The 25,444-nt window shown below is 42.2% G+C and overlaps 1 protein-coding gene across 3 annotated transcripts in view; it reads left to right on the top strand.

Annotated features, from left to right (window-relative positions):
- Positions 1-25,444, top strand: part of TOP2B (DNA topoisomerase II beta) — a 127,432-nt gene that overhangs the window by 25,498 nt on the left and 76,490 nt on the right. For all 3 annotated transcript variants that reach the window (XM_077811258.1, XM_077811257.1, XM_077811259.1), the window contains exons 2-3: positions 14,461-14,634; positions 19,503-19,593. In XM_077811258.1, the coding sequence (XP_077667384.1) occupies positions 14,461-14,634; positions 19,503-19,593 (265 nt within the window). The remainder of the gene's footprint in view (positions 1-14,460; positions 14,635-19,502; positions 19,594-25,444) is intronic.

Consider the following 25,444-nt stretch of genomic DNA (forward strand, 5'->3'; position numbering starts at 1 on the left):
TACAGCTGGGGCTCCTACTGTCAGCCCCAAGCATGGCAGGGCTTCTGCTGTCAAAATTGCAGTGGAAACCTAATATTGCAGAATCTGCAATATCACAAGTTAAGTAGGGCCTTATATATAATATTAAAAATGAAACAGAAGACAGACTTATTCAGGTAGAGTACTGAGAAAGTATGCTTAGCACCTCTGTGACTGGTCTAACTATAGTTATTTATCCTTCCCCATCTTCCCTGGGAAGATATAGTAGACAAATAGGAATTTCCTGCCATACCTCAAAGACTAGGGAGGTATTGGGCTGTTACTCTGGTTGCCGTGGTAGGTAGCTATGCTGTAGTATCCAGATTGTTTCCATCTGTTGCTATGCCTTACCACCACCTCACTCTCCTCCCTGCCACAGCTCACCAAGGAATAACACGAGGGAGGGCAGCCCAGATGTAAAACAACAAGAGGCAGAGAGAGAGATCGATCGATCTTTTTGGCCCATTATTTAATTATTTCTAGGCCCTTGACATCTATTTTATATATTTTATACCATTCTGCACTGGTTCAGATTCAACCTGATGTCACTACCAACAGTAAACACTGCCATCTTTGGTGTTTCTAATGAAGCATATTGTTTCTCTGAAAGTGGCCTCCTTACTGTATAGGAGTTTTCATTTCATTTCAGCTCCCTTCCCTGGGTGTAAACACTGTCTGGTGACGACAGAATAACATCAACAAAAATAAAAAACTTTGATGTGCTCCACATGCTTTCACAAGCTCTTCTTCTTTGGCTATCCCTCAGTGCGAGGATGATGTTTGCCAAGGGGGTTCATTGGTGGGTTTTTAAGTGGCTGAGGAGCCCAATTCATGCCCTGCAGATTTTCCTACAGAAGTGACAGGTGTAACCTTGGAGGAGACATAGTTGTTGGCATGGAGGAGAGGCTTTCGTGGACTAAAGACCCTAAGAACTACATTGTCTGGAGCTTTAATACTCCTGGTAGGGTCCACCTTGGTGAGGAGGTCTGAGGGTAGGCTCGACTAACTGTGGTCTAAACTTCACAAGACCCCAACTGTTGATCAGGTGCATATAGAGGACCTTTTAGTATTCTGCAGCTGTGAAGGCAGATGAGGGCTGCAGCACAGCCACTGGGTCAGGGTTTTCCTCCTGTCAAGTCTTGTGTGGTCACAACCTGCATACCGGTTTCCCCATGTTAAAGGATTTCATGCGCAGGCCTCTGCCAAAGGGCTTCACAGGCAGTGCTAACGTGGGTGGTTACTGTTGCAAGTATTCTCTCTCTCAACCTAAACAAATCTTAGAGCTGAAATACTTCTCCCTGAAAAAGATAATGGGACACATCTGTTTCATGCACTCCTTTGTCTTGAGATAAGATGCTCAGGCAGCTCAGTTCCCAGCTCCCTTCATGCTGAAACTTTATTGAAGGTTGGGGCTATTCATGGATCACTGGAAAAGTAGATTTACAATCCTGGCTCTTACCAGATACTGTACAAAGAAATACAGATCACACGGCAAGTTGAAGTCCTGCAAGTACAAGAGAGAATACTGCTATGGCTACACTACAGAGTTTACAGCAGCACAGCTGTACTGATGCAGCTGTACTGTTGCACTGCTGCTAGTACAGACCCTCTAAGCTGACCGGAGAGAGCTCTCCTGTCTACTTAATTACTCCAGCCCCTCCGAGTGGTTGCTATGTTGGCAGGAGCTCTTCCAGTGACATAGTGCTGTCCACATCAGCACTTAGGTCGGTGGAACTCACGTCGCTCTAGTGGGGTGGCTTATATGCATCCCTGAGTGACATAACTTATACTGACCTAAGCTGTAGTGTGTACATTGCCTGAGGAGTAGCTTGAATATATCAGGTGGTGTGGTGAGGTCAGTAGTGGTCTTCAGGTGCCTCAGTGCAATCTACATGACTCCCGCCCAGTGTTGTCTGGAGTTAGACCCCAGTTTTGGAGCAAATGACTACCTGCATCTTGAGTTAAAATGAGGTCACCGGACATCGCCTGGAGTGGTACTTTATGGAGCTGTGCAAGAATCACAGGCACAGTTTTATCCCACTTCTAATCTCAAACAGCCCAGGAAGATGCCAGGATATCATTACCACTTGATCTGACAAATGCTCCCAGGGTCTTTTCCAGGATCAGGGTAGTATTAATATTGACTTCAAGGAAAAAGGAAATTGATGTTCTGCTGATCAGGGCTCTGCAGAAAGCTGAAAAATACAGTGTAAGACAGTTTCTGGAGTGTGGTGTATTCCTGACAAACACAAACAGGGCACCTGCAAAGTAAACCATAGATGTATGCTGAGGATGACCCCTATTAGGCATAAGATCTTATCTCATAAGAATGTTAACAAAAGATGAAGATAGTCATAAAGGGAACAAGTGATGTCACAGAAACGAAAGTACAGTTCTCAGTGAAGCCTGTTGGGGGGGAATGCTGATCTCATTGTCTTTTCTCCCAGCATCCCACTGGACCCAGACCTGTGCAGGAAGGACACCCTCATTCCCCCACTAGTGGGACAGAGGTGGTGCCTGGTTCCCTTCCCTCATGGGACCTTTGGGGGAAAACAGCAGATAGGAGCCAGCCACAGACTCCAGCTGGGAGTAGCATCTGCAGAAGCAGCCAAAGCAGGAAACTTTAGACATTTCAGAGAACTTTCTATAGTTTTTGACTGGATTTTCTCTGCCCTTTGCTGATTAGCTGTTCGCAACCTCCCCCCCCCCCCATCTCTTCACCTCAGGTTCACTCCAGACCTGCCATTCCTTTCTTCTCCCCTTCCCTGACCTCTGTGTCACCGTTCCCTAACCTTTTTCTTGCCATTTAGCTTATCGCCTCCTAAGTAACACCCTCTCCCCCTGAAAAAAAATTATAGAACTAACAGGACATTTGCTTCCATCACAATATTTACTCTGCTTGTGTGTTAATACCCCTTCCCTCCCCTATGTCTGCCTTGTCTATATTGAGTGTAAGCTTTTCAGGATAGGGACTGTCTCTGTTCATACTGTGCCTAGCACAATGGGGACCCATTCTTGGTTGTCCCTTAGGCACTACCGCAATAAACATGACTGATAATAATTATTAAGAATTCATATGAAGCCCACCCAGTAACTCCTTTCCAGTAATTATTCCCTCCCAATAATTATCTCCTTCACACCTCACCCTATCACATCGGTTTGCAGAGGTCCTTTTGTCTGTTCTTCGCTTTCTTAGCTGGTGAATGCAGAGAAGCAAATTTTTGAAGGGATCCTCTCATTAGTGAACAATCCTTATGTCAGATGCTAACTGAAGGTAATGGAGAGGGCTCATTCAGTTCCCAATTGATTTCAGGGAATAGGTACCAGAAAGAAAACCGTACCTGTTGGTGGAATTTATTGAGATCTAGGAGTACTCTTATTTCTATGGGTAAGGCTTGTTCTGGTCATGACAGTCAATATCTCTGATGGTGTTTTCATGAGGAAGAACATGATCAGCTCACTCCAGAGAGAAAGTCAGCTTCTCCTGTTCTGGGCAGAGCCAAGTTTCTTATCTCTCTGCAGTGCCCATCAAGGGAAAGATGAACACCCAGGCTTACATGGCATATTGCATTAAGCAGAATGGAATCTGTACACACATGTATCTTCATTCTTGGTGAGTCAGTTTGATGAATTGGTGATTGACCTCTTTGCATTTGAAAAAGCAATAAAGTGCCCTATGGCTTCTCCCTGAATGATCTCCTACAAACTTGGGTAATGAGAGAGACAAGGTGGGTGTGCAGCTTGAAAGCTTTTTTTGTCTTCACCAACAGAAGTTGGTTCGTTTAAAGATACTACCTCACCCACCTTGTCTCTCTCATAACCTGGGACTGACCTGGCTACAACACTACTGCAGACTTGGATAATGTCACTTCTGTGTGATTTCCAACCTCTTTCACTGCTTCCCAGGACCATGCCAGCAATAGAAATCAGAGCACCAGTCGAAGTCAACAAAAAACCATTCTACTGGGTGAAGCAAAGTCCATGGTTTAACTACCATATTAAACAACTGAACCATAGCCTTGCATTCCTCCAAGAGGATATATGAAGAAGTCCAAATAAAAGATCAAATCTTTGTACTATAGTGTTCTCAGAATGTTCAAGAAATTTTGTACAAAGTGCAACATTAAATACTCCTTGATGGTATCATTTCTAATTCCAACCCCATAGGAATTGAGTGCACATCCTTGGATTTTCATTCTCGTCCTGTAGGTTGCTACCCAATTGAACCCTTGTGGCAGGTGTCAGTGTATTTTCCATTAATTAAAATAGACTTCCTGATAATTACTTTCTTCAGTATGGTGAATTTTGAAGCTGGGAGCTTTCTCTAATGACACGTCATATTGTATTTCTGATTCAGACATGAAGTCCTCATAACTATCATAGCATTTATTCCTAAAGCAAATCCTTCCCTCTGTGAAATGTCAAAATCCAATATGTAGAAGCACTGACAGTCTCAGAGGAGAGAAGTCATGTGTCCTGTAATGAGATCTGCTAGGTGGCCATGTGGCTGCCAGGATTTACAGTACTCAGAATCTACATATTGATCAGTCAGTCTTTATCCATGACAGGTTTTTTTCAATAGATGTCTTCTCCATACGTCAATGCCCAGGGGAAGATAAAATGAAGGTCATATAATTTACCTAATTTTGAGTGCCCTTTTTTAAAAGTGATCCTGCTTCTCACCTTGAAGGAACACTGCTGTAAAAACCTCATTGTAATGGATCTTTGGACCCCAGGACAACAAAGAATTGGGAAAATCAGTCCCTTAATGCCTGCTTAAAAGACTAATTGGTGATATTCTGTTCTGTATACGTTTGTTATATCAGATAGTATCTGAGTGCCGTCTAGTTGTGCATTAAGCAACATGACTACATGTCTTGTCTCATGTTGTGTGTTCTTTCATCCTCAGAGGGAGAGGGGAGTAAAGTGTCTTGGTTTGGTAAGGTGTTTAGTATACTGATGCCACGTGTTTGTATTACCAAAAGGAAGGTCAAAGAAATGTGCCTTCACTTGGAGCAGAATGGTGAGATTTGTGATAGTCCTTAGTTCCTAGGGGAGTTCATTCCAAAGTCTTGTACCACCCCAGAGAAGATTTTGTGTCCTGCTCAGATATGAGAGAAGACTAGCTATAGTCTCTTTATAGACCTAAAGTCTACAAAACCTCAGTTAAGGCCTTGTATCTAGCCATTCATTGCACTTATGCTTCCTGAGTGATTGTGGCCTAGGTAGAAGCTTAGGAAAAAGTACAGAAGAAAGGGGCAGAAAAGCCAACTCTCCCCCCCCCCCCCCCCGTTAGTTAGTTAGTTTTTATTTTAGAAGTACGTTATGCAGTACAACTAGATTCTTTAAGAGATAAATTTTGTGATTTAATCCTTTAACAACAAGCAGTGTAGCTTCCAAAACAAATCTGATTTCCTTATTGAAGAGTGACCATTGGTTTCTTGGGAACAATTGGATGCAGCATTGAAAGATGTTGACGGGTCTTTAGTACTGCCTGACATGAATAAAGAAAATACAGCATTGCAACATCTTTTCACTTGAAGTATAATAGAAGGAGGCATCTAGGGAAAAGCAGATATGAAAATAGATTTTTCTAGAATTACATAGCAATTACTTTTCTAGAAGCAATGGCTTGGGTGGATTCATAGACTATCCAAGGAAAATTGATGTTAGCCTGTCGGAGACACAGGCCTTTGGAAATGGAATTTCTTCACGCTTTGGCAGGATGGATTTGATTTAAATCACTAGTCAGGAAGACTCGATTTAATCATGGATTTCTACATTAAAAGTGAATTCTTGTTGGTCGTTATACCCTTAATACATACTCTTCACAATTCAGAGACAGATGTAGGTTTCATTTTTAGAAGGTACACACTATACATTTTTAAAGTGATTTATTTTGAAAGCTTTTCAGATTAGTTTTACAGCTATATCAGAAAATGAATGATTGCTTGGTTATTTCATTTAGCAAAGGTAATTGAAGCAGATATTTATGAAGTCATTGGAAGATGAACTATCTGCAATTCAACAGGTTAATCATTAATATCTGGAGGATTTTCTTGCCATGCTGTATTAGGAGGAGAACATCACCAGACAGACATTTAAATTGTTTTATTTAACTAAAACAATGTTTATGTATTCTGGATTTTTTTCTTCAGCAAACGTAATATTTTAACAAAACAAGCATATGAATTTTTGAATGTAGTTAAACATTCAGGTTTTTTAAAATCAGGTTTGTTTTTGTTAAAATTGTTTTTAACTAAAATAGTTAATGAATTTTTTTTTTTAAATAAAAATTAAATTGACTGTCAGCCAGGTCAACATGAGAAACTTAAAATATTGGCTTCTGTAGCTAACTCAGTAGTCTTCACCTTCATTTTCCTGTTTGTTCATAATCTGGAAAAGAAAAACAAGCTTTCCTGCTTTTTCAGGTCCCAAACAGTTTCTCAGTTTGGAATGAATTCGTCCAAAGGAAGAAAATATTCTTTCTACACTGACAGAAGAATCTACTGCTGTTAAAAGTGAGATTATCACTTCAACAGTCTCTGAATCCAAGTGCTTAAGTGACTTCCACCAGTTCAGTGGTGTGACTTTCTTTAAATCATCATCAGCAAACATTTTTTGAATGGTTCACACTTAGCCCTGAAGTTTATTATAGTTGGCATTGTGGAGGGATGATTGCTGGATGTCCATGTCATAGCCAACTCCTCTTCTTCAGCAGTTAAGATTTGACCCTGTTACCAGGTATTGGGAATATTTGCAAGAAAATGAGCTGGAGATCGTGCTTGTCCCATTTGGTTTTTTAATGCATGTAATTTAACTCTTTCATTGCATATTTCTCTTTTTAAGATCTCAAGTCAGTTCCTTCCAGATTTCAACAGCGTCAGCAATAAAATGCATCCGATGAAGTGAGCTGTAGCTAACAAAAGCTTATGCTCAAATAAATTTGTTAGTCTCTAAGGTGCTACAAGTACTCCTTTTCTTTTAGCAGTAAAACAGCTATTTCCCTGCATTTTGTTCAAGGCTACAGAAATAGGCTTCAGGATACTCAGCATGTGTTCAACATTTCTCTTAAGCCCAATGTTGAGAACTTTGGCTGTGTCAATGCCATCTGTTTTTTCATGATTTTGTTCACAAACTCATCAGATTAGGCCAGTTCTTGATATAGTGCTCAAAACAGTCCACTACTGAGTTCCATTGCACGTCTTGTGGGGGAGTTAGCTTGGTTCCTCCCACTTTTTTCAGAGCAGCTGCTGCAAAGTGGCTGTTACGGAAGTATTTTGTAATTTCAACAACATTAGCCTTTATTTCTGGAACACTGAAGTCTTTGTCTAGGAGGTGCATCAAATGAGCACTGCAACTATATGTTGTTAGCTTGGGACTCTCTTCTAAATATTTTTTCTCATCTTGGGTACATTTGCAGCATTGTCGGTGACCAAGTTGCGTACTAGAGATCTGAATTTTTTTTCACAGTTTGTTATAGCATTTACTGTTACTTCTTGTAAGTATTCTGTTGTGTGTGCATTTCCTGATGTATCAGTTGTTTCTGTAAGGAAGTCATTCACTTCTTCTGTTGTCGCACAAGCTTATACAACAAGATCATTGTGGACATTGCTCCACCCATCAAGACTCAGGTTAACAATTTTAACTGCTAGACCTTTTGCACACTGCTTAATTCTCTTTCATACACTCTGTCCAGCAATTTGCCTGCGACATCTACTCTGTTGGGTTGACTGTATCCTGGTCTTAATAACTGAACCATGTTAATCAAGTGTGGGTTCTCAATCAGACAGGAGAGTTTGTTGCATAAACAAACTGGGCAATTTTTTCATCAATTACCTCTTTTTGTAATCTGCTGGTTCTTACTACAAACTGATCTGTGGTTGTTTCTGGATGATGGAGATTTTTCTTTCTTTTTGCTACAGGTGATATACTGTGACTATGTGATATACATGATGTGACTGAAACACTATCATTGGCAGATAACTCTGAAACTATAGAAAATGAAGGTGCTCTCGAAGGAGAGTCTTCAGAATCCTGTATGTTGAGGATGGATTCTCCTAAACAAAATAAGTCAATGCAGTTATTTAATTATTATTACCATACTGCTCATTTAGTATTGCTCATTGCATTCACTGTCACTCGGTACTACTTTAAAGGTGAAATTGTAAAAGGAAGATCTGCCTATTTCAGCTATTTATTTTTTATCACAACTGCATCTAAAGTGATAGTACCATAGAGTAACAACTATATTTTTTTGCTCAAACATGAGAATTCAAGAATAGTCCAGAAGGAAGACAGGCAGTCCTTAAGAAAGAAGTATGAAATAAAAAAGTTTACCAACCAGAAGATCCTACATGTTCAGACATGTTCTTTTCATCATCTTCAATGCAGCTTCTTCCTGAGAAGGAACACTTCTCATGATGTTGTTTCATTTGGGCAACCAGGCCTTGCATTTCTTTGTTGCACTGTTTGCAATTTGCACACATCCCTGTCTTACCCCCCAGGTAGAGGAACTTCATTAAAATATTCCCAAACTGGGTCTCTTTTACGGCCTGCTGCCATTATAGGTTTTCCCTTCTAATGAGAGAATGGTATGGTAGATCTCAAGTCAGTGAAGGCTACACACTCAGAAAGACCTCAAGACTTCTAGAATATGCTGCTCAAACAGTTTCATTTTTGCCTGTCCCTCCCTTCTCACATTTATTTCCAGACTTCTTCTCCTTGTCCAGATCTATTCTGCCCCCAACAATCTTCTATTCATTGAACTTTTTGAAACTTTGCATTTTTAGAGAGAGGTAAGGGATTGACTCTGTGTACACAAATTTGCAGAGGGACAATAGGGTTGGGGTCTGTTATTTCTCACCTCTATTTATCTATTTATTTATTTATTTATTTAAAACATTTTTGCTGTTAGCAAGCATGTTATCTCTGGAGACACAAATCCACAGTTTGAGAACTGCAAAACTAAGCATCTCTGATGGTCTTTTCTAGACTGAGCACTGAGTTCCATTGGGTAGATAGGAAGATTAACCTAAATAATCTATACAGAAGCCCCTGAAACCCCATAATATTGGGTCCCTAATCCATGAATTGTTGGAATTCATTTACAAAACTTCTTTTAAACATTACATGAATATATTGTCTCATACTATATAATTTATAATCACTATTCCATGATGAGATATGTTTGAACTATAATGTATCTTAATTAAAGCTATCTTTAGATAGGTTTTTGTCCTCAAAAAGCATTTTATAAAAAAGTCTGATTTAAATAAAAAAAACCCAATTTGCTAAAAAAAATAATTGATTTTTATCCTCCCTGCACTTTGGCCCAACTCAGGAAGGACGGTGCAAATTTAAGCATCCCCTGAAGTTAGTCCAGCCCCCACAGTAAACTAGCTTACTTTAATTTAGGGTCTGTCTACATGGGAAGGTTATGGTGGTACAAGATAAGGTGTGAATTTAAACCAATATAGTTATATTGTTATAATTCACCATCTTGACAATCTTATTTCAGTATGTGTATCTTTTTGAAGGAGGGCGGGAGGGGATAATCATCTCTTTTTGGAAGGGATTTAAGATGATCCAAAAAAAACATTTTTGTTCTGGAATAAGAGCATTCACACAGGAAGTTATGCTGATATAGCTACAATGGATTCTGTTTATTAGCAACCTCTTGCTTTCCAGCAAAAAGTTGCTATTATCTGTAAATTGCCAATAAGTGGAAGGTTAGTTGGAGCTGCAGCTTGGGAAGTGCTGGGACATGCCTTTTCTGACTGCATCTCTACAAAGTGCCAGGCGACCATTGTTCAGCATGTTCCAGCACTTCCTTCTCTGGCTTCAGCCCAGCAAACCTGCCTGTAGGACTGAAGTAAGAGAAGGAAGGACTGTGACATGCAGAACCTGGGCTCCTGATGCAAGGGCAGGACATAGCCTGGAGAGCACAGGGAAAGGTACTGTGCAGCTCTGTGGGTCCCCAGGATCCCCATTCCCCATGGAAAGTCCTGGTGTCTGGGCTACAGCCCCCCTCACCATTGCTGCGCAGGCCACAGCCTCCCCTCCCTGCCTGCAGCCCCAGGACTCCGGCAAGGGCTCCCTTGTTGGGCACAGATACGCGCACCCCAGCCTGTTACCTTCTGTGTCAGCAGTGGGTCCCTAACCTGAGGAGGTTGCTGCAGCCAGGGAAAGAGGTGCTGGAAAGTACTGATCCCGCCCCAGTGCCAGGGCAGGATATAGGTTGGAGAGCACAGGGTGAAGTACTGTGCAGCCCTAGTGTTTCCTTCCCTAGCTGCAGCCCTGCAAACCTGCGCTTTCCAAAAAAAGGCGTTAGTAAGCAGCGTGCCTGTTGCCAATATCAGAATCCCATGAACAGTAAAGTCAATGGGATGGGATCAGTTCCTGGCAAATGTTGCTATTAAGTGACAATTGTTAATATTGGGATAACGATTAAGCAGAATCTACTGTTTATAGGTTTAACTATGCCAATACAATGGGTAATAGTTTCTCATATAGACAAGCCCTTATGCTGATTGGCAAGAGTCTCAAGGTCCCAGTCCTGCAGCCAAAGATCACTGGAACATAAAGGAGTGCCAGCTCTGGCCTCTGAGGGCATATCTATGCTTGAAATACTACAGCAGCAGAGCTACAGTAGTGCTGCTGGAACACTTCAGTATAGGCACTACCTACACCACCTTTAGAAATCACATCTCTTTTGTTGGGCTATGTAACAGAGTGTGGCAGGACCCCCTGGCTTCTGCCTCTGTTAGGCTCATAAAGTCACCCTGGGTTTTGTAACTACTGGTGCACTTTATTCTCAGGCTTGTTCCCACCACCATTTCACCACATACAAGTAACCCTTCACTATCAGCAGGAGCGAGGGAGAGCTACCTCCCTGCTTCCATTCCTTGCCTTTCCCCTTTAGTCCTGCTCTTCCTTGGTTTCCTTCCCCTGAGACTTTTATGCAGCCCCAAGCTAATTAGGTAGCAGCTGTCTCTGCCTCCCCAGTTAGGGCTAGGTTACCTCCAGCCCACTCTAATTTATTCTTCTAACGAGGAGCAGGTGTGATGGAGGGCTGAAACTGCAACCCGTTTCCCAGCACCCTGTCACAGGCTATTATAGGGTATGTCCGTAAAGTATTAAGTAATTGATGTAGTCAAATACAGAGTCTTATTGGGTACTGTGATTCAGCACTTAGGGTCCTGCTGCTGGGTTTTACTGGGATCACTTTAAACTGGTTCTCCATAAAGCTAGCTGAACGAGCCAACTGGGAATTCCTTTGACATAGGAGGATTCCCTGGATGGCATAGAGATAGCAGAATACCTGCATGCCACCCTCTTTCACTGCCTTTGGCTTGGGGGCATGGCTGGAGAGCCATTGTATTTGACTCTTTGGGTTTAGGATAGTTGAGTGTAAGTTAGAGCAGCTGTTGGGCTGTGTTATTTTATAGCTCATGTGGCTGCAGAATCATGGGTGGGAAAGGGCACAAAGATAGTGTAGTCTCACCTGATCTGTCCTCCCACAGCTGCACTGAGTTTAGAATCGGAGCCCAGGTGTCTGTATTGGCAAACCGGTTAGAGAGAAATGTGTTTGCTTCCTTTTATGTAAACTTCCTTTCTGGAATCACCCACACAGTCCTACTCCCTTCTTTCTTCCTTCCCTTCCCTTTTCAGAAAACATGTTGTTGGCCCTGTTGGTTTATTGATACTTTTAATATTTATATCAACAGTTGCTTCTAAATCAGTGAATTGGCTGTGAGAGAGGACTGTTTCATATACAGGAGAATGTTGCCAGAACTATGTCTCCTATTAACTTCTCTGCCAGTCAGGCAAATGTGTAATATGGCCCCAGATATCTTTGTGGATGATTCCAATTAAAATAATCCTTATGTACAAATAAGGATAAACACCATACAATATCTGTGTCTGATCATTCACTAGATTTGCCTTGGCTGACTCAGAGAGGTGCTTCACTAAAGCTGCTGCTCTAAAAGGATTTAACCTCTCCTTTGGAGTTTATGTTGTGGGAAGGAAATGTTTAGCTTTAACCAGGGGTTGGTCTTTGGTAGATGCCCTTAATTAGCACATTACTGGAAGACTGGGCCATACTTCTCTTCCTCCCACTCCCTCCCAGTACTGTGAATCGTTCAAGTTACAACTATGATTTGATTGTCCTCTCCTTATGCCAACGGATTGGAGGTTGTGTCTGTTTTCTGTCATCGGAGCCTCACCACCTATTTTACTGCTGACAGTCCTGCATCCAGCTTAGCTTCTTCGTAAACCCAATGTAAACCAGGGTTGAATCCAGCCTTAATTACTCAGTGAGCTAAACAGGATGTGTAAATTATGTTTGGTGTGCTTTAAGGCCTAAATTCCAGAAGGCATTCCTGTTCAGGACAGCACTTTTACCTGTTCTGAAGCCCCACTGAAAATGATCAGGGCCTAACAGTCCACACCAAAATTTAAAGGAATACATGTATTGATCTGGTTGGAAAACCATTCCCAGAGAGTAGTTATCAGTGGTTTACAGTCATGCTGGAAGTAGATAACGAGTGGGGTCCTTCAGGGATCAGTTCTGGGTCCGGTTCTGTTCAATATCTTCATCAATGATTTAGATAATAGCATAGTACACTTACAAAGTTGGCAGATGATACCAATCTGGGAGCAGTTGTAAGTGCTTTGGAGGATTAAAAATCAAAATGATCTGGACAAACTGGAGAAATGGTCTGAAGTAAATAAGATGAAATTCAGTAAGGACAAATGGAAAGTACTCCATCTAGGAAAGAACAATCAGTTGCACACATATAAATGGGAAATGACTGCCTAGGAAGGAGTACTGCGGAAAGGGATCTGGGGGTCATATGGACCACAAGCTAAATATGAGTCAACAGTGTAATGCTGTTGCAAAAACAGCGAACATCATTCTGGGATGTATTAGCAGGAGTGTTGTAAGCAAGACATGAGAAGTAATTCTTCTGCTCTACTCTGCGCTGATTAGGTCTCAACTGGAGTATTGTGTCCAGTTCTGGGCACATCATATTAGGAAGTATGTGGACAATTGGAGAGAGTCCAGAGAAGAGTGACAAAAATGATTAAAGGTCTAGAAAATATGACCTGTGAGGGAAGATTGAAAAAATTGGGTTTGTTTAGTCTGGAAAAGAGAAGACTGAGAGGGGACATTATAACAGTTTTCAAGTACGTAAAAGGTTGTTACAGGGAGGAGGGAGAAGAATTGTTCTTCTTTAACTCTGAGGATAGGACAAGAAGCAATGGGCTTAAATTTCAGCCAGGGAGGTTTAGGTTGGACATCACGAAAAACTTCCTAACTGTCAGCGTGGTTAAGCACTGGAATAAATTGCCTAGGGAGGTTGTGGAATCTCCATCATGGGAGATTTTTAAGAGCTGGTTAGACAAACACCTGTCAGGAATGGTTTAAATCAGGGTGGGCAAACTTTTTGGCCTGAGGACCACATCGGGGTGCAAAACTGTATGGAGGGATGGGTAGGGAAGGCTGTTCTCCCCCCCCCCCCACCAAACAGCCTGGCCCCCCGCTCCCTATTTGCCCCTCCCACTTCCTTCCCCTTACTGCCCCCCATCTAACCCCCCCCCCGCTCCTTTTCCCCTGACTGCCCCCTCCTGGGACCCCATGCTGCAAACCAGCCCCCCTCCCCTGGGACTCCCACGCCCTATCCAACCCCCCCCGTTCCCTGACCCCTGTCGCTCCAGAACCTCCGCCCCATCCAGCCGCCCCCTGTCCCCTGACTGCCCCCCGGGACCGCCTACCGAATGTATTTACCACTGCGCATGCCCCACTGCCACCCCTTTACCATGCCGCTCAGAGTGGCAGGAGCTCGTAGCCTCACTGCCCGTGCGGCAGCATGGCTGCAGGGGAGGGGGAACAGCCTCCCAGGCCAGGAGCTCAGGAGCCAGGCAGGACGGTCCCATGGGCCGTAGTTTGCCCACCTCTGGTTTAGATAATACTTTGTCCTGCCTTGAGTGCAGGGGACTGGACTAGGTGACTTCTCAAGGTCCCTTCCAGTCCTGTGATTCTATGATTTTCATTGTTTAGAGTAGTGTTAGTTGAATGAGTTCAGAGTTAATACATTTAAACATACAATTGAAATTCCGTGTCCTTATCTCACAAACAGAAAGAAGCCTAATTTAAAGTATTCCTTTTGTAAATGCTGTTTTATCTTAATATATCACACGACGAGTATGTTGAAAGAGGTATAAAAGCTGTGGGAATTAGAATGCAAACCATCTAGTAATATGCTGAATTATTTCTGTAACCAGTGTTCAGAGTTCAAGAATTGAATTTGAAATGAATCTCTAAATTAATTTAAACTGCAGTCAAGATTTGGTTATAGCTTTAGAGAGTTATAAAGATGAATTGTTAGCTTTATGAACTAGATTGTTAGTAATATGCCTCATTCTCTTTTTTAGACTCTATTTGATAATCAGAACAATGCTTCAAAAAAAGAAGAGTCAGAAAACATTAGTAAAAATGATAGTTCAAAGAAGATGTCAGTTGAGAGAGTTTATCAGAAAAAGACTCAACTTGAGCATATCCTCCTCCGTCCTGATACGTACATTGGATCAGTGGAACCTTTAACTCAGGTGAGTTTTTCTATTAAATGTACAGTTTTCCTGGTGTTCTGTCATTTCAATGATGAAATTACTGTTGTGGCTGTTTTATTCCAGAATATCATGTTGAAAGCTTTTATAGTTTGTTCATGCATGCGTTGAAATAGGTCAGGAGAAGCATTTTTTAGCAACATTTTGAAACAACATATGCTCAAATCTAGTATACTGATAGTCTTTATTTATTTATGTTGTTGTCTTCTTTGGGTGCCTACTATTTCATATTCAATACTTGATGAGTTTACCTGCCTCATTTTTAGATAGAGAATAGACAGAAGACTCCTCATGGGATATATCTATATATGTGTAACATTGTTTAAAGAACTCAAGACATCAGCAAGAGGAGTGTGTGTGTGTGTGTGTGTGTGTGTGTGTATGTATATATATATATATATATATATATTGGCTAGCAGACGCCTCTTACTGATGTCTTGAGTTCTTTAAACAATGTTGCACACCCTAGGATCCTGCCAGGAAGTAGGAAGCTATGGAGGTTCATCATGAAGCTCTCCTGAGCTCAGCTGTGATTTCCCCTTTTAAAAAAACTCTTTAATTTTTGCCAAATGTTTCGGTTTCTCTCTCCCCTAGCATAGCAGCAGCAGTCTGGTTGGGAGAAGGACTTTACTGAAATAGGGCGCAAAGCTGTGGAGATGGATAGAAGCAGCAACTTTATTCTATCATTGTGGGTTGCAGCAGTAGGGGATTTAAAGGGCCATTGTTTTGCCCTCATAACTTGAGCAGCAGAGCTAGCAGCTCTCGCCGCAGCAGACAACCACATAGTTTGGGGAGAATTTCAGCATTTGTGGGGCATCTCTTGGTATTTGGACACCATTGGAAGCCAGGCTCCGCCGCCACAGATCCTACCCTGAGTGGCCAGCTTCAACCTTCACTACATGGGGGATAAAATGTACCAATTGGAACCCCTGAAATGACTCTGGTGGTTCATTCCTTTTGCCTCAAGTGCCCAGGGAGGGCCTTAACATTAATATCTACATGTTCACTATCACATTCAAAACGGATACATTCTGAGAAGAACACAAGGAAGGTGTACAGACAGGAACTCCTCCAACCAGCTCTGAAATTTAAAGTGATTCACTATCTAAACATGCTGCTGATTTTGGAGGAGGATCAGTTCTCCATTTTCCTACTGGGGAAACACTCCCACCCTAATGGTCCCGATTTGTGACAAATTTCTCAGCAGTTATCTTTAAAAAGTTAAACTGCATAGCTTTACATGGTCTAGAATTATTTATTCCTCTTTGAAGAGTTCCAAAAATCAAAGGAGCATAGCGTAGCTGCTACAGGGTCTAAAATTAAGAAACATATGAAGTTCTGCAAAGTTAAGAGGTGCAGCCCCTCCTTCCCGAGGGCTCTAAGGAGGCGTCATAAGCTATTGTCTCTGCTCTCCTGTGAGGATGAGGAGACTTTCAGCTTCCTCTCAAAGCACTCCCATTTGGACGGATCCAGAACTCTATTCATCCATGGTGAAGTGGAAAAGGTGGTGAAACTCATTCATTCACGCTGAAAAAAGATCTCAGTAGTTAGGATGAGATACAAATAGGTGTCAAATCTGTCTCATCCTTGAGTCTCTAGAGCAGCGGTTCTCAAACTGTGGGTTGGGACCCCAAAGTGGCTCACAACCCCATTTTAATGGTGTTGCCAGGACTGGCTTAGACTTGATAGGGCTCGGCGCCCAAGCCCAAGGGCTTCAGCCCTGGACGGCAGGGCTCAGGTTCCAGGCCCCCTGCCTGGGGCTGAAGTCCTTGGGCTTTGGCTTTTCCCCTAGTCTGGAGAGGTGGGGCTTTGGCTCTGCTTTTCCACCCCAGGGTGGTGGGGCTTGGGTGGGCTAAGGCTTTGCCGCCGCCGCCCCCCCCCCCCCCCCCAGGGTTGTGCAGTAATGTTTGTTGTCAGAAGGGGGTTGCGGTGCAATGAAGTTTGAGAACCCCTGCTCTAGAGAAAACTGTGGACACAAAATGATTAAACTCAGAAGGAGCAGCATTAACAGGGCTGCCATTAAATTATACTAAGTACAGCAAGACAAGTCATACAAGTTCTTTTTGGCATCTCACATTTGTTATGTAATATTTATTCATATTATGGTAGCCAGTTCCTTTTTAAAATGGTTTTTCTGAAACCTAACACCGAATTATCCAAAGGTGCTAATAGAATTACAGCTCACACAACCAGGTTGACGTCTACTTGGTGAGCAGAGAGATTTCATGTTTTTATTAATTATTTGTAGCACAGTAATTCTTAAAGGCCCCACTCAGATCTGGCCCTATTTTACAAACACATAGTAAGAGACTACCCCTGTTGTGGAGACCTTACAATCTAAATAGACAAGATGGACAAGTGGCAGGACAAAGGGATGGAACATAAAAGCAGAGTCACTGTTGGTAAAGGTCATGTTAATTACTTTTTTGTTTTGGTTTTTAATGGGTAATTAGGATGAATAAATAGCAAGGGAATAGACAAGACAGAGGAAAGGGGAAAAAAGACATTGAGTGAGGGAGAGGAAGGAAGGCTGTAGAAAGGCCTGGAGAATGGGATTGAGCCCAGTAGCTGGAAGATTGTGAGGGATTGGGTAAGAGGATGTTAGAATAACATCCTAATTCTAAACTGAAGAGAGCAGTCTGGTGATATCACAAGAGTCTGGGGAATATGAGGGCAGGCTCCTGCCATGGGAGTCTTTGTCCCCAGTAGATGCCGCTATACTTTCTCCAAGCTCAAAGGCCTGGAGCTAGGGCTGTATAGGGCCTGATGCCCTAGGAAGATTTCCCTCCCGCCCGCTTCCCCCCCCAAAAAACAAAAACAGCCAACCAAACAGTATCGTCTAGAGGGTTCAGGAGCAGTCCAGCTGGATTTTGCCTCTGCCACCAGTGTTACTGCCAAGATACTGCTGGGAGAGTGTCTTTTGCTCCCTGGGCTGGTGCTTTACTTTTCAAAGTGCATGTCATTGGATAAGAAGGGCCCTGAGAAGCCACACTCTTCTCCTAATCTAGACAAGCATTGTATGAAGATATATAAAACTGCCATATGTTTCAATACTGATTCTTTTGTCTGGTACTAATAAATAAATAAATAAATCCTTCCCTGTTGACAAAAAAATCCTTCCCTTCTCCTTTGGAAGAAGAGTCCTGTCAACCTGTGGGTGTGGGGGAGGTAGAGCAGCATCTGCCTCAGCAGTTCAGTTCCTCCTGCAGAACTACTCAAAAGTACAGTATATTGTTATATCAGAGTTGTTTTCTTCTCCCTGAGATCTTTACCACTATTTATAACTTGCAAAAGAATTTTCAAACATGAAAACAGGAGAGAGAGAGGGAGCATTTGTCTCACCCGCTACATCTCTTTTCTTCTAGTTTCTGAGTCTGACAATCCTGAATGTTAAGTGTAATGTGTGGAATAGATATCCCTAGATAGTTCTACATCTTTTATGCTTGCCTGTCCTGCAGATACTTGTGTATATTTATGTATGTGTATCAGTACATACAATATAAATGGTTGTATACCTATGTATATATTCCATTTGAATCTCTACAGATACAAGTGAATTAATTCCATGTTTAACACACTTATCAATATTTTACAGCTTTGGGAATAATGTCACATGGGGTTTCTTACAGCAGATGTGACTTAACCTGAGCCAGATTGATTGGTTTGGGTCTACCTGTTAGCTGCATGGAAAAGTAAAACTCACAATAATGTTAAACCTGAAAACTAGGAAAGAAATTAAGCAAGATAAGTTTTTCACTTACTCTGTGCTGTGCATTTCTGAGAGCTCAAAACCAGCAGATCGTCCATTTGTAGTAAAAACATTTTTTTGTGGAAAGTGCAACTGAGACAGATAATTGTGGCATAAGTTCAAACCAAGGGAATGGGAAATGAGTCTGATTAAGAAAAGTTGTTTTTTTATTTACTATTCCTAAATATTTACATAGATTTTATCCATGTAGTATCTGAACAATGTTATTTGGGCAGTGGTGCAACTTAGAGCAGAAATTTGGCCTCCTTCTCTTTCAGCTTGATTTTGTATTTGTGATTGAATAGTACATACACCAATATAGGAGGAGGCATTTATAAGTCCCCAATGGAACTTAGGGGCTTGTTACCAAAGCTAGATTTATAGCTAGCTAGCTAGGAAAAGTGTTATGTTAATGTGATGTAAAGACAAAAATGTTGTGCATCTGTGCAAGATTATCAGATTCAGAGTGTGTGTGTTGGTATTTTTAGTATATCCAGCTGCTGAAATGTAACCTATTATGATTTGTTATTTATCCTGCTAAGGTAAAATTTGTACATAATACTATTTCTGACCATGGATTTGGCTATGAACCCAGGGAAAGTGAGAAGTTATTGCATGCCACCTTTGTATCTTCTGAATTCTGGGCTGCTCTAGAGGTTGAAATGGTCCTCATTATACATTAGAACAGCTTGCACTATATTTCCTATGGGCTGTACTGCCTCTGTATGCTTCCAGAGTGGCATGCAGAGACCAGAGAGGTATACAGAATCTGTCCCCATAACTGAATTTGAAGTAACTGGAAAGTAAATAGCTGCAATAGCTTACCCTGTGGGGAAGTGAGGATCCACCTAACATAATATGCCAATCAAATGGTTACAAATGCCTAAGATAAAAATAGAAGTAATTACCACTCTTTATTTTTTTATTTTATTTTTATTTACTTTGAAGGGCGGACTGATTGGCTTAATATCAAATAAGATATGTGGCGAAGAGAGTAAAATCAAATTCTTGAAATGTGAAATAATCCGTATTATATCAACATGAACATTTCCTTTTGAATCCAAGACAATAAATATTTTTATTTTATTTTGTTTATATGTAGTTAATGTGGGTTTATGATGAAGAGGTCGGAATGAATTGCAGAGAAGTTACCTTTGTCCCAGGCTTGTACAAGATCTTTGATGAAATTCTTGGTAAGTGTTTTTAATAATGATAATATTTTTACAGTTATGCAGCACGTTTCCTCCTGAAGGTTCTGCAAGCACTTAACATATTAAACAGATATACAAACTACACACAGGGATACTTTGATCCGCTACTGAAATGAAGCAGTTTAGAAAAGGAGGTGAAGCAGTTTAGGAAGAGGTACTATCTCCAGTTGAAACTGCAGGGCAGTTTCAAGAAGGCAGAGTATAAATACCCAAGTTTAACTTTTTACCATGACACTAGAATCAGTTACTATGGATTTTTTTAATAAGAAAAAGTGGTCATGACTTCAGTTTTACAACTGATTTGAAAGAAGAATCCTCCAGCAGCCCTGCACACCTAACACCATGGTGGGAAGTTGATTCAATCTTGACTCAGATGAAAGGGTACCACCTCCTGAATCACCAGCGCTGCCTCCTACAGTACAAAGGTGTCTCTTGGAAATTTCATATGCAAACATTTGACTCAGTATGACCTTTCTCATCCTGAGACATTTGGCTTTGTAACAGGCATAGAAATTGCAGGCTTTGAGCAGCGGGAGGGTGTAATTTCCCAATTTCCCTTGACTCTGCTGAGGTATTAGTCTTAATAGAGTTAATCCTTTGGCTGGTAGGTGATTTTTAAGGTCTTGAGGTTGGCAGTGATCCTTCCACATACCATGTGTGAATAGAAGTCAGTGGGAGTTTTGCTGTTTACTTCATTGAGGTCAGAATTTTACCCTATATCTCTAAAGCTGTGGTGACATCTGAAATGAAAAGGAAAGAATACATTCTTCTTTTGAGTAGTGTCTCTGTGGGTGCTCCACTGTAGGTATCTTTGTGTCCTTACACCTAAGATTGGAAATTTTTGGTAGCAGTGTCTGTTTGGGCCACACATGTGCTCTCCATGTCTTGCGCCACATTCAATCACTATATAGTGCTGAGCAGCCCAACCACCCTCAATTCCTTCTCAGCTGCCCTTGGCTTGACATGAAGTCTTAGCAGAGCGATTTCTCTTGGTGTTTCCTCTTAATAATTCCTTTTGTTAGTAGCAATAGCTCTTTGGTTGGTTAGTGTTAATACTCTCTCTCTTTCCTTCTTCTTATTTCATTTCCTTAAAAAATATTATTTTTATTTTTCTCTTTCAATTGTAGAATAGTATATATTAAACTTCCCTAGTTCTTCCTGTTAGGGAATTGAACCCTAAAAAGGGTATTTCCAGCTCCCCTGGGTATAAACATTGTCTTGCCTGTCAGGAAGCCATTCCTGTCAGCGACAGCCATTCCCTCTGCATTTGCTGACTCTGAGAGACACACGTGCCTCAGAAGTGCACATTTTGCTTCAAATAAAAGCAAGAATCTGAGTCATGAGCTGAAATTAAGACTATTAATGATGGAAAGCTCATTCTGACCAGCCTCTGACCCTGGTCCTGGGGACGCCACGTCCATCTGTGTCGTCCCCCCGTCCCCCCCCCGACAACAGTCCCCATCAAGACTGACAGCAGCATCTGAGCAGCATTCTCCAATGACTTAAAAGAGGGAATCCTTAGCTTCCTCTCAGAAAGCCACAAAGAAATGGGCCACAAGCTCGCCGAGCAGGGAACTGGCTAAAAGAACTAAATCCCTGGCGTGGTCTATTACTTCGGTACCAACCATTGCATGATTAAGTACCTATGAGGCTGCCACCAGTAAGACCAAAGATCCTAAGAGGGCAGGCTCGGACAGAATGGCACTGTCTGGGGAAAGGAGAGGCAAAGAGAGACCCAGCTCTCTAAAACAGCACGATGGAGTCATACAGTCAGTAAGTACCAAGTACACAGGAAATGCAAAAAGCCAGAGTACCGCCTTCTGGCTGTTCTTTGGAGCACAGAGTGCCTATGGTACTGACAACTATTTCTGCTTCAATGGCACTGATGCTGCTGCTCTCAATGGTACCAATGACTGTTCCGGTACTTTGGGAATTTTGCTTCCTTAAATACTTGCTGGTCTCAGAGATGCCTGATTCACCATTACTGGGTATCTGCATAATTGCGGAATGCATTACACCCAGGTCCCCGGGCTTACCATGCAGTATCAAGACAGGCTACTCTGCTGTCCATGATTGCTCCACCCCTTTCCAGCGATGATGAAGAGGAGGAGGGGGATGGTTTATATTCTGGGTCGGCTCATGGTTCTCCACCGCAGCAACAGGGTGCTACCCAAATAGAAATCTGTACTCCTCCAAGCTACCACCACAGAGTAGATGAGATTCACATGGTTGGTATGGACCGTGTTGGGGCGCCACCCATGCCTTTTCCACCACCTCAGTGGCCATAGTGGGACCTGTGGGCTGGATATAGGCAACAATTCTCCAGGTCCTCTAGTGTCACCCAGAGAGAGAGAGTAAGAAAATCCCTGTCAGTTTCCATAGCCAGACTTCCTGATCCTCAAAAGGAGATCTTTGAAGAACAGGAGGAGAGACTAGACAAAGATACCACTCTGGTGACCACTATTTCTTTGTCCTCATCTGAAGAGGTGATCATGCGTCCCCCACCACCAACAGCAAATGATTTCAGGCAGTTCCAAGACCTCTTCAAATCCCACTTGAAGTTAAACAGTCACAATACAAACTGCATGAGATCCTGCAGACGTCGGCATCAACAAAAATTGCACTCCCTATCAACGAGGCACCGCTGGACCCAGCAAAAACTATTCGGAAAATACCGGCCACTATACTCCCGATGTGCAAAAGGGCAGACAAGAAATGTTATATGCCCTCTAGCACGTGGACTTTTTGTTTTCTCATCCTTCCCCAGATTCACTGGTCGTCTATGCTGTTAGTGAAAGTGGCAGATGGTACCATGCTAAAACAACACCATGTGACAAAGACTGGAAATGACTGAATTTATTTGGATGCAAAATGTATTCCTAAGTGACCCTACAAATTAGGATCACTAACTATCAAGCCCTTATGACAAAGTAAAATCACACTTTACTCTAAATTAAATGAGTTTATTCAATACCTTCTGTTAGATGAAAAACACCAATTTCAAGCAATTATTACTGAGGGTCAGCTCCTGGAGAGGACAGCATTGCAGGTTTCTCTATATGCTGCAGACACAGCTAAATTGCTACAGTAGTTGTCATGAGGAGAGCGTCATGGCTTCATCTGTCTGGCTTTCTAAAGAAGGTGCAAGCCACAGTGGAGGACCTCCCATTTGAGGGATCAAAATTGTTCACAGACAAAACTGACAAATCCCTCTACTCATTAAAAGATGCCAGGAAATTGTTATGCTCTCTGGGTATTACACTCCTGCCCAAAAGAGAAGACCCAGTAAATACTAGATGACACAGAGATCACACTTTATTCCTCCTAACAGATATCATGAGCTCCAAAGGAAGAGACAGAGGGTACAAAAACGTAGAGCGTCTTCCCCACAATCATCAAAATCCCAGCTATCTACATCTAAACAGCAATTTTGAGATATTGGTCAGGCCCTGAGTTACCACCCCCAGTTTCATTTGCTGCAGCAGCCAGAACATCTCCATCAGTTCGGTGACCTTTCCATCAATCTTGGAAGTGTATAACCACAGAAAAGTGAGTACTAGAGATTATCACCACATGATAGTCAGTCCACTTTACCTCATCCCCACTCTCGCGTCCCGTCCCTCTTCAGGGACCTCTCTCATGAGTACCTTTTATGTGAGGAACAAACTACATCCTAAAACGAGGTGCTATAGAACCAGTTCTGAACCAACACAGAGGGGAGGGTTTCTATTTTAAATATTTCCTGATACAGAAAAAGAGCGGTGGTTGGAGACCCATTCTAGATCTAAGGGTGCTCAACAGATTTGTAAAAGTACATTTCAAGAAGGTTATCTTGGCAGCAATAATCACATCTCTGGACCAGGTTCCTGGCCATCGAACTACAAGATGCTTACTTTCATGTCATGATTCATCCATCCCACAGGAGGTTTCTGAGATTCATTCTGGGGCAGGATAATTTCCAATATAAAGTGCTCCCATTTGGCCTGTCATTGGCACCCAGGGTCTTCTCCAAAGTCCTCTCTGTGGTGGTGGCACACCTTCGCAAACAAGGAATCATGATATTTCCATATTTAGATAATTACCTGCTCAAAGCACTTTCCTTTGATGATGCATTGGCAACCACACAAAAGACCGTGGACCTATTTTTACAGCTGGGACTTCAACTAAATACTCAAAAATCCACTTTGACCCCAGTACAGCAACTAGAGTTCATAGGAGCCTACCTAGATACAGTGGAAGCCAAAGCTTCCCTCCCATCGCACAGATTTAACATTTTAGACAGCTTAAACTCGACAGATCAAGGCAGTCTTCAGCTCTTGGTCAGAAGCTGCCTCCAACTACTGGGGCACACGGCGGCGAGCACCTTTGTTGTACAGCAAGCGAGACTCCACATGTGTTGTCTTCAAGGATGGCTCAGAACGATATATGTTCTGAGAAGACACAATCTAAACAAACTTCTATGAATGCCCTTGACGGTCAAAAACTTTCTTGACTGGTGGGCATATCCTCACAACATGTATGTGGGGGTTCATTTCATCCAACCACCTGTTGCTAATTTTAATGTCGGATGCATTCCTGTTCGTATGGGGTAACCATTTGAACACCTACACAGTTTAGGGCAAATGGTCCTTGTTGGAATCCATAATACCTGTCAATCTACTAGCGCTCAGAGCAGTCAGAAAATGACAGACAACATTGCATGTATGCACTACATAAAACACCAAGGAGGGGCAAGGTCACCTTCCCTGCGAGCCAAGGCAGTGACATTATGGAATTGGTGCATTTGTCACCAGATCAACATCTCAGCAATTTACCTCTCAGGCATTCAGAACACGACAGCAGATATGCACAGCAGGAAATTCTCTCAAAATCACAAATGGGAAATAGACACTATGATCCTTCACAGCATATTCACACACTTGGAAACTCCAAAGATAGACCTCTTCACCACAGTCAAGAAGAAGAAATGCCCTCAGTTCTGCTCCAGAGCAGGATGGGGCCATCGCTCTCTTGAAGATGCTTTTGTCCTCAAATGGAATAGACCTCTTTTATATGCATATCCTCCAATTCTGCTAATATCCAAAGCAATATACAAAATAAAGAAAGAAAAGGTCAGAGTTATTCTTATAGCTCCAACATGGCCAAGACAGACATGATTTCCATACCTTCTTCAGCTAGTGGTGTGACCACCAGTCATTCTCCACCGTGTTCCACATCTTCTCTCTTAATATGTGGGCCAGATCCATCACCCAGACCTGAAAGTTCTCCACCTGAAAGTATGGCTCCTTGATGGTTCCAGAATGTAGAAAGGAACTGTTCTGATGAGGTAAATGAAATTCTGTTACATAGCAGAAAAACAACTACTTGTCACACGTACATGCAGAAATAGAAGAGATTCCAAATCTGGTGTGACACAAGACAGGTTATCACTGTATGCTCTTCTTTACCAATTGTGCTAGACTACGTTCTAGAATTGAAGAAATCAGGGCTATCTCTATGCTGGGTGAAAGTGCACCTCACAGCCATTAGTGCCTTCCATCAAAAGGTAGATGGTCATTTGGTATTTGCTCAAGTCATAACAAAAAGATTTCTTAAAGTCATGAGTAACCTCTACCCTCTAATCAGAGATCCTGCACCACTGTGGGACCTTAATCTTTGAGATCATGGCCACTTGCGCACTTCTACATCTCTCTACGAAAACTGCATTCCTGGTAGCCATCATGTCTGCTCCGCGAGTGGGAGAGATAGGGGCCCTAATGGCATACCCCTCCTTTACCATTTTTTTCAAGGGCAGGGTCACATGACAGCTGCACCCCAAGTTCCTACCAAAAAT

The sequence above is a fragment of the Eretmochelys imbricata genome, chromosome 2, assembly GCF_965152235.1.
Source record: "Eretmochelys imbricata isolate rEreImb1 chromosome 2, rEreImb1.hap1, whole genome shotgun sequence".
NCBI classification, from domain to species: domain Eukaryota; kingdom Metazoa; phylum Chordata; order Testudines; family Cheloniidae; genus Eretmochelys; species Eretmochelys imbricata.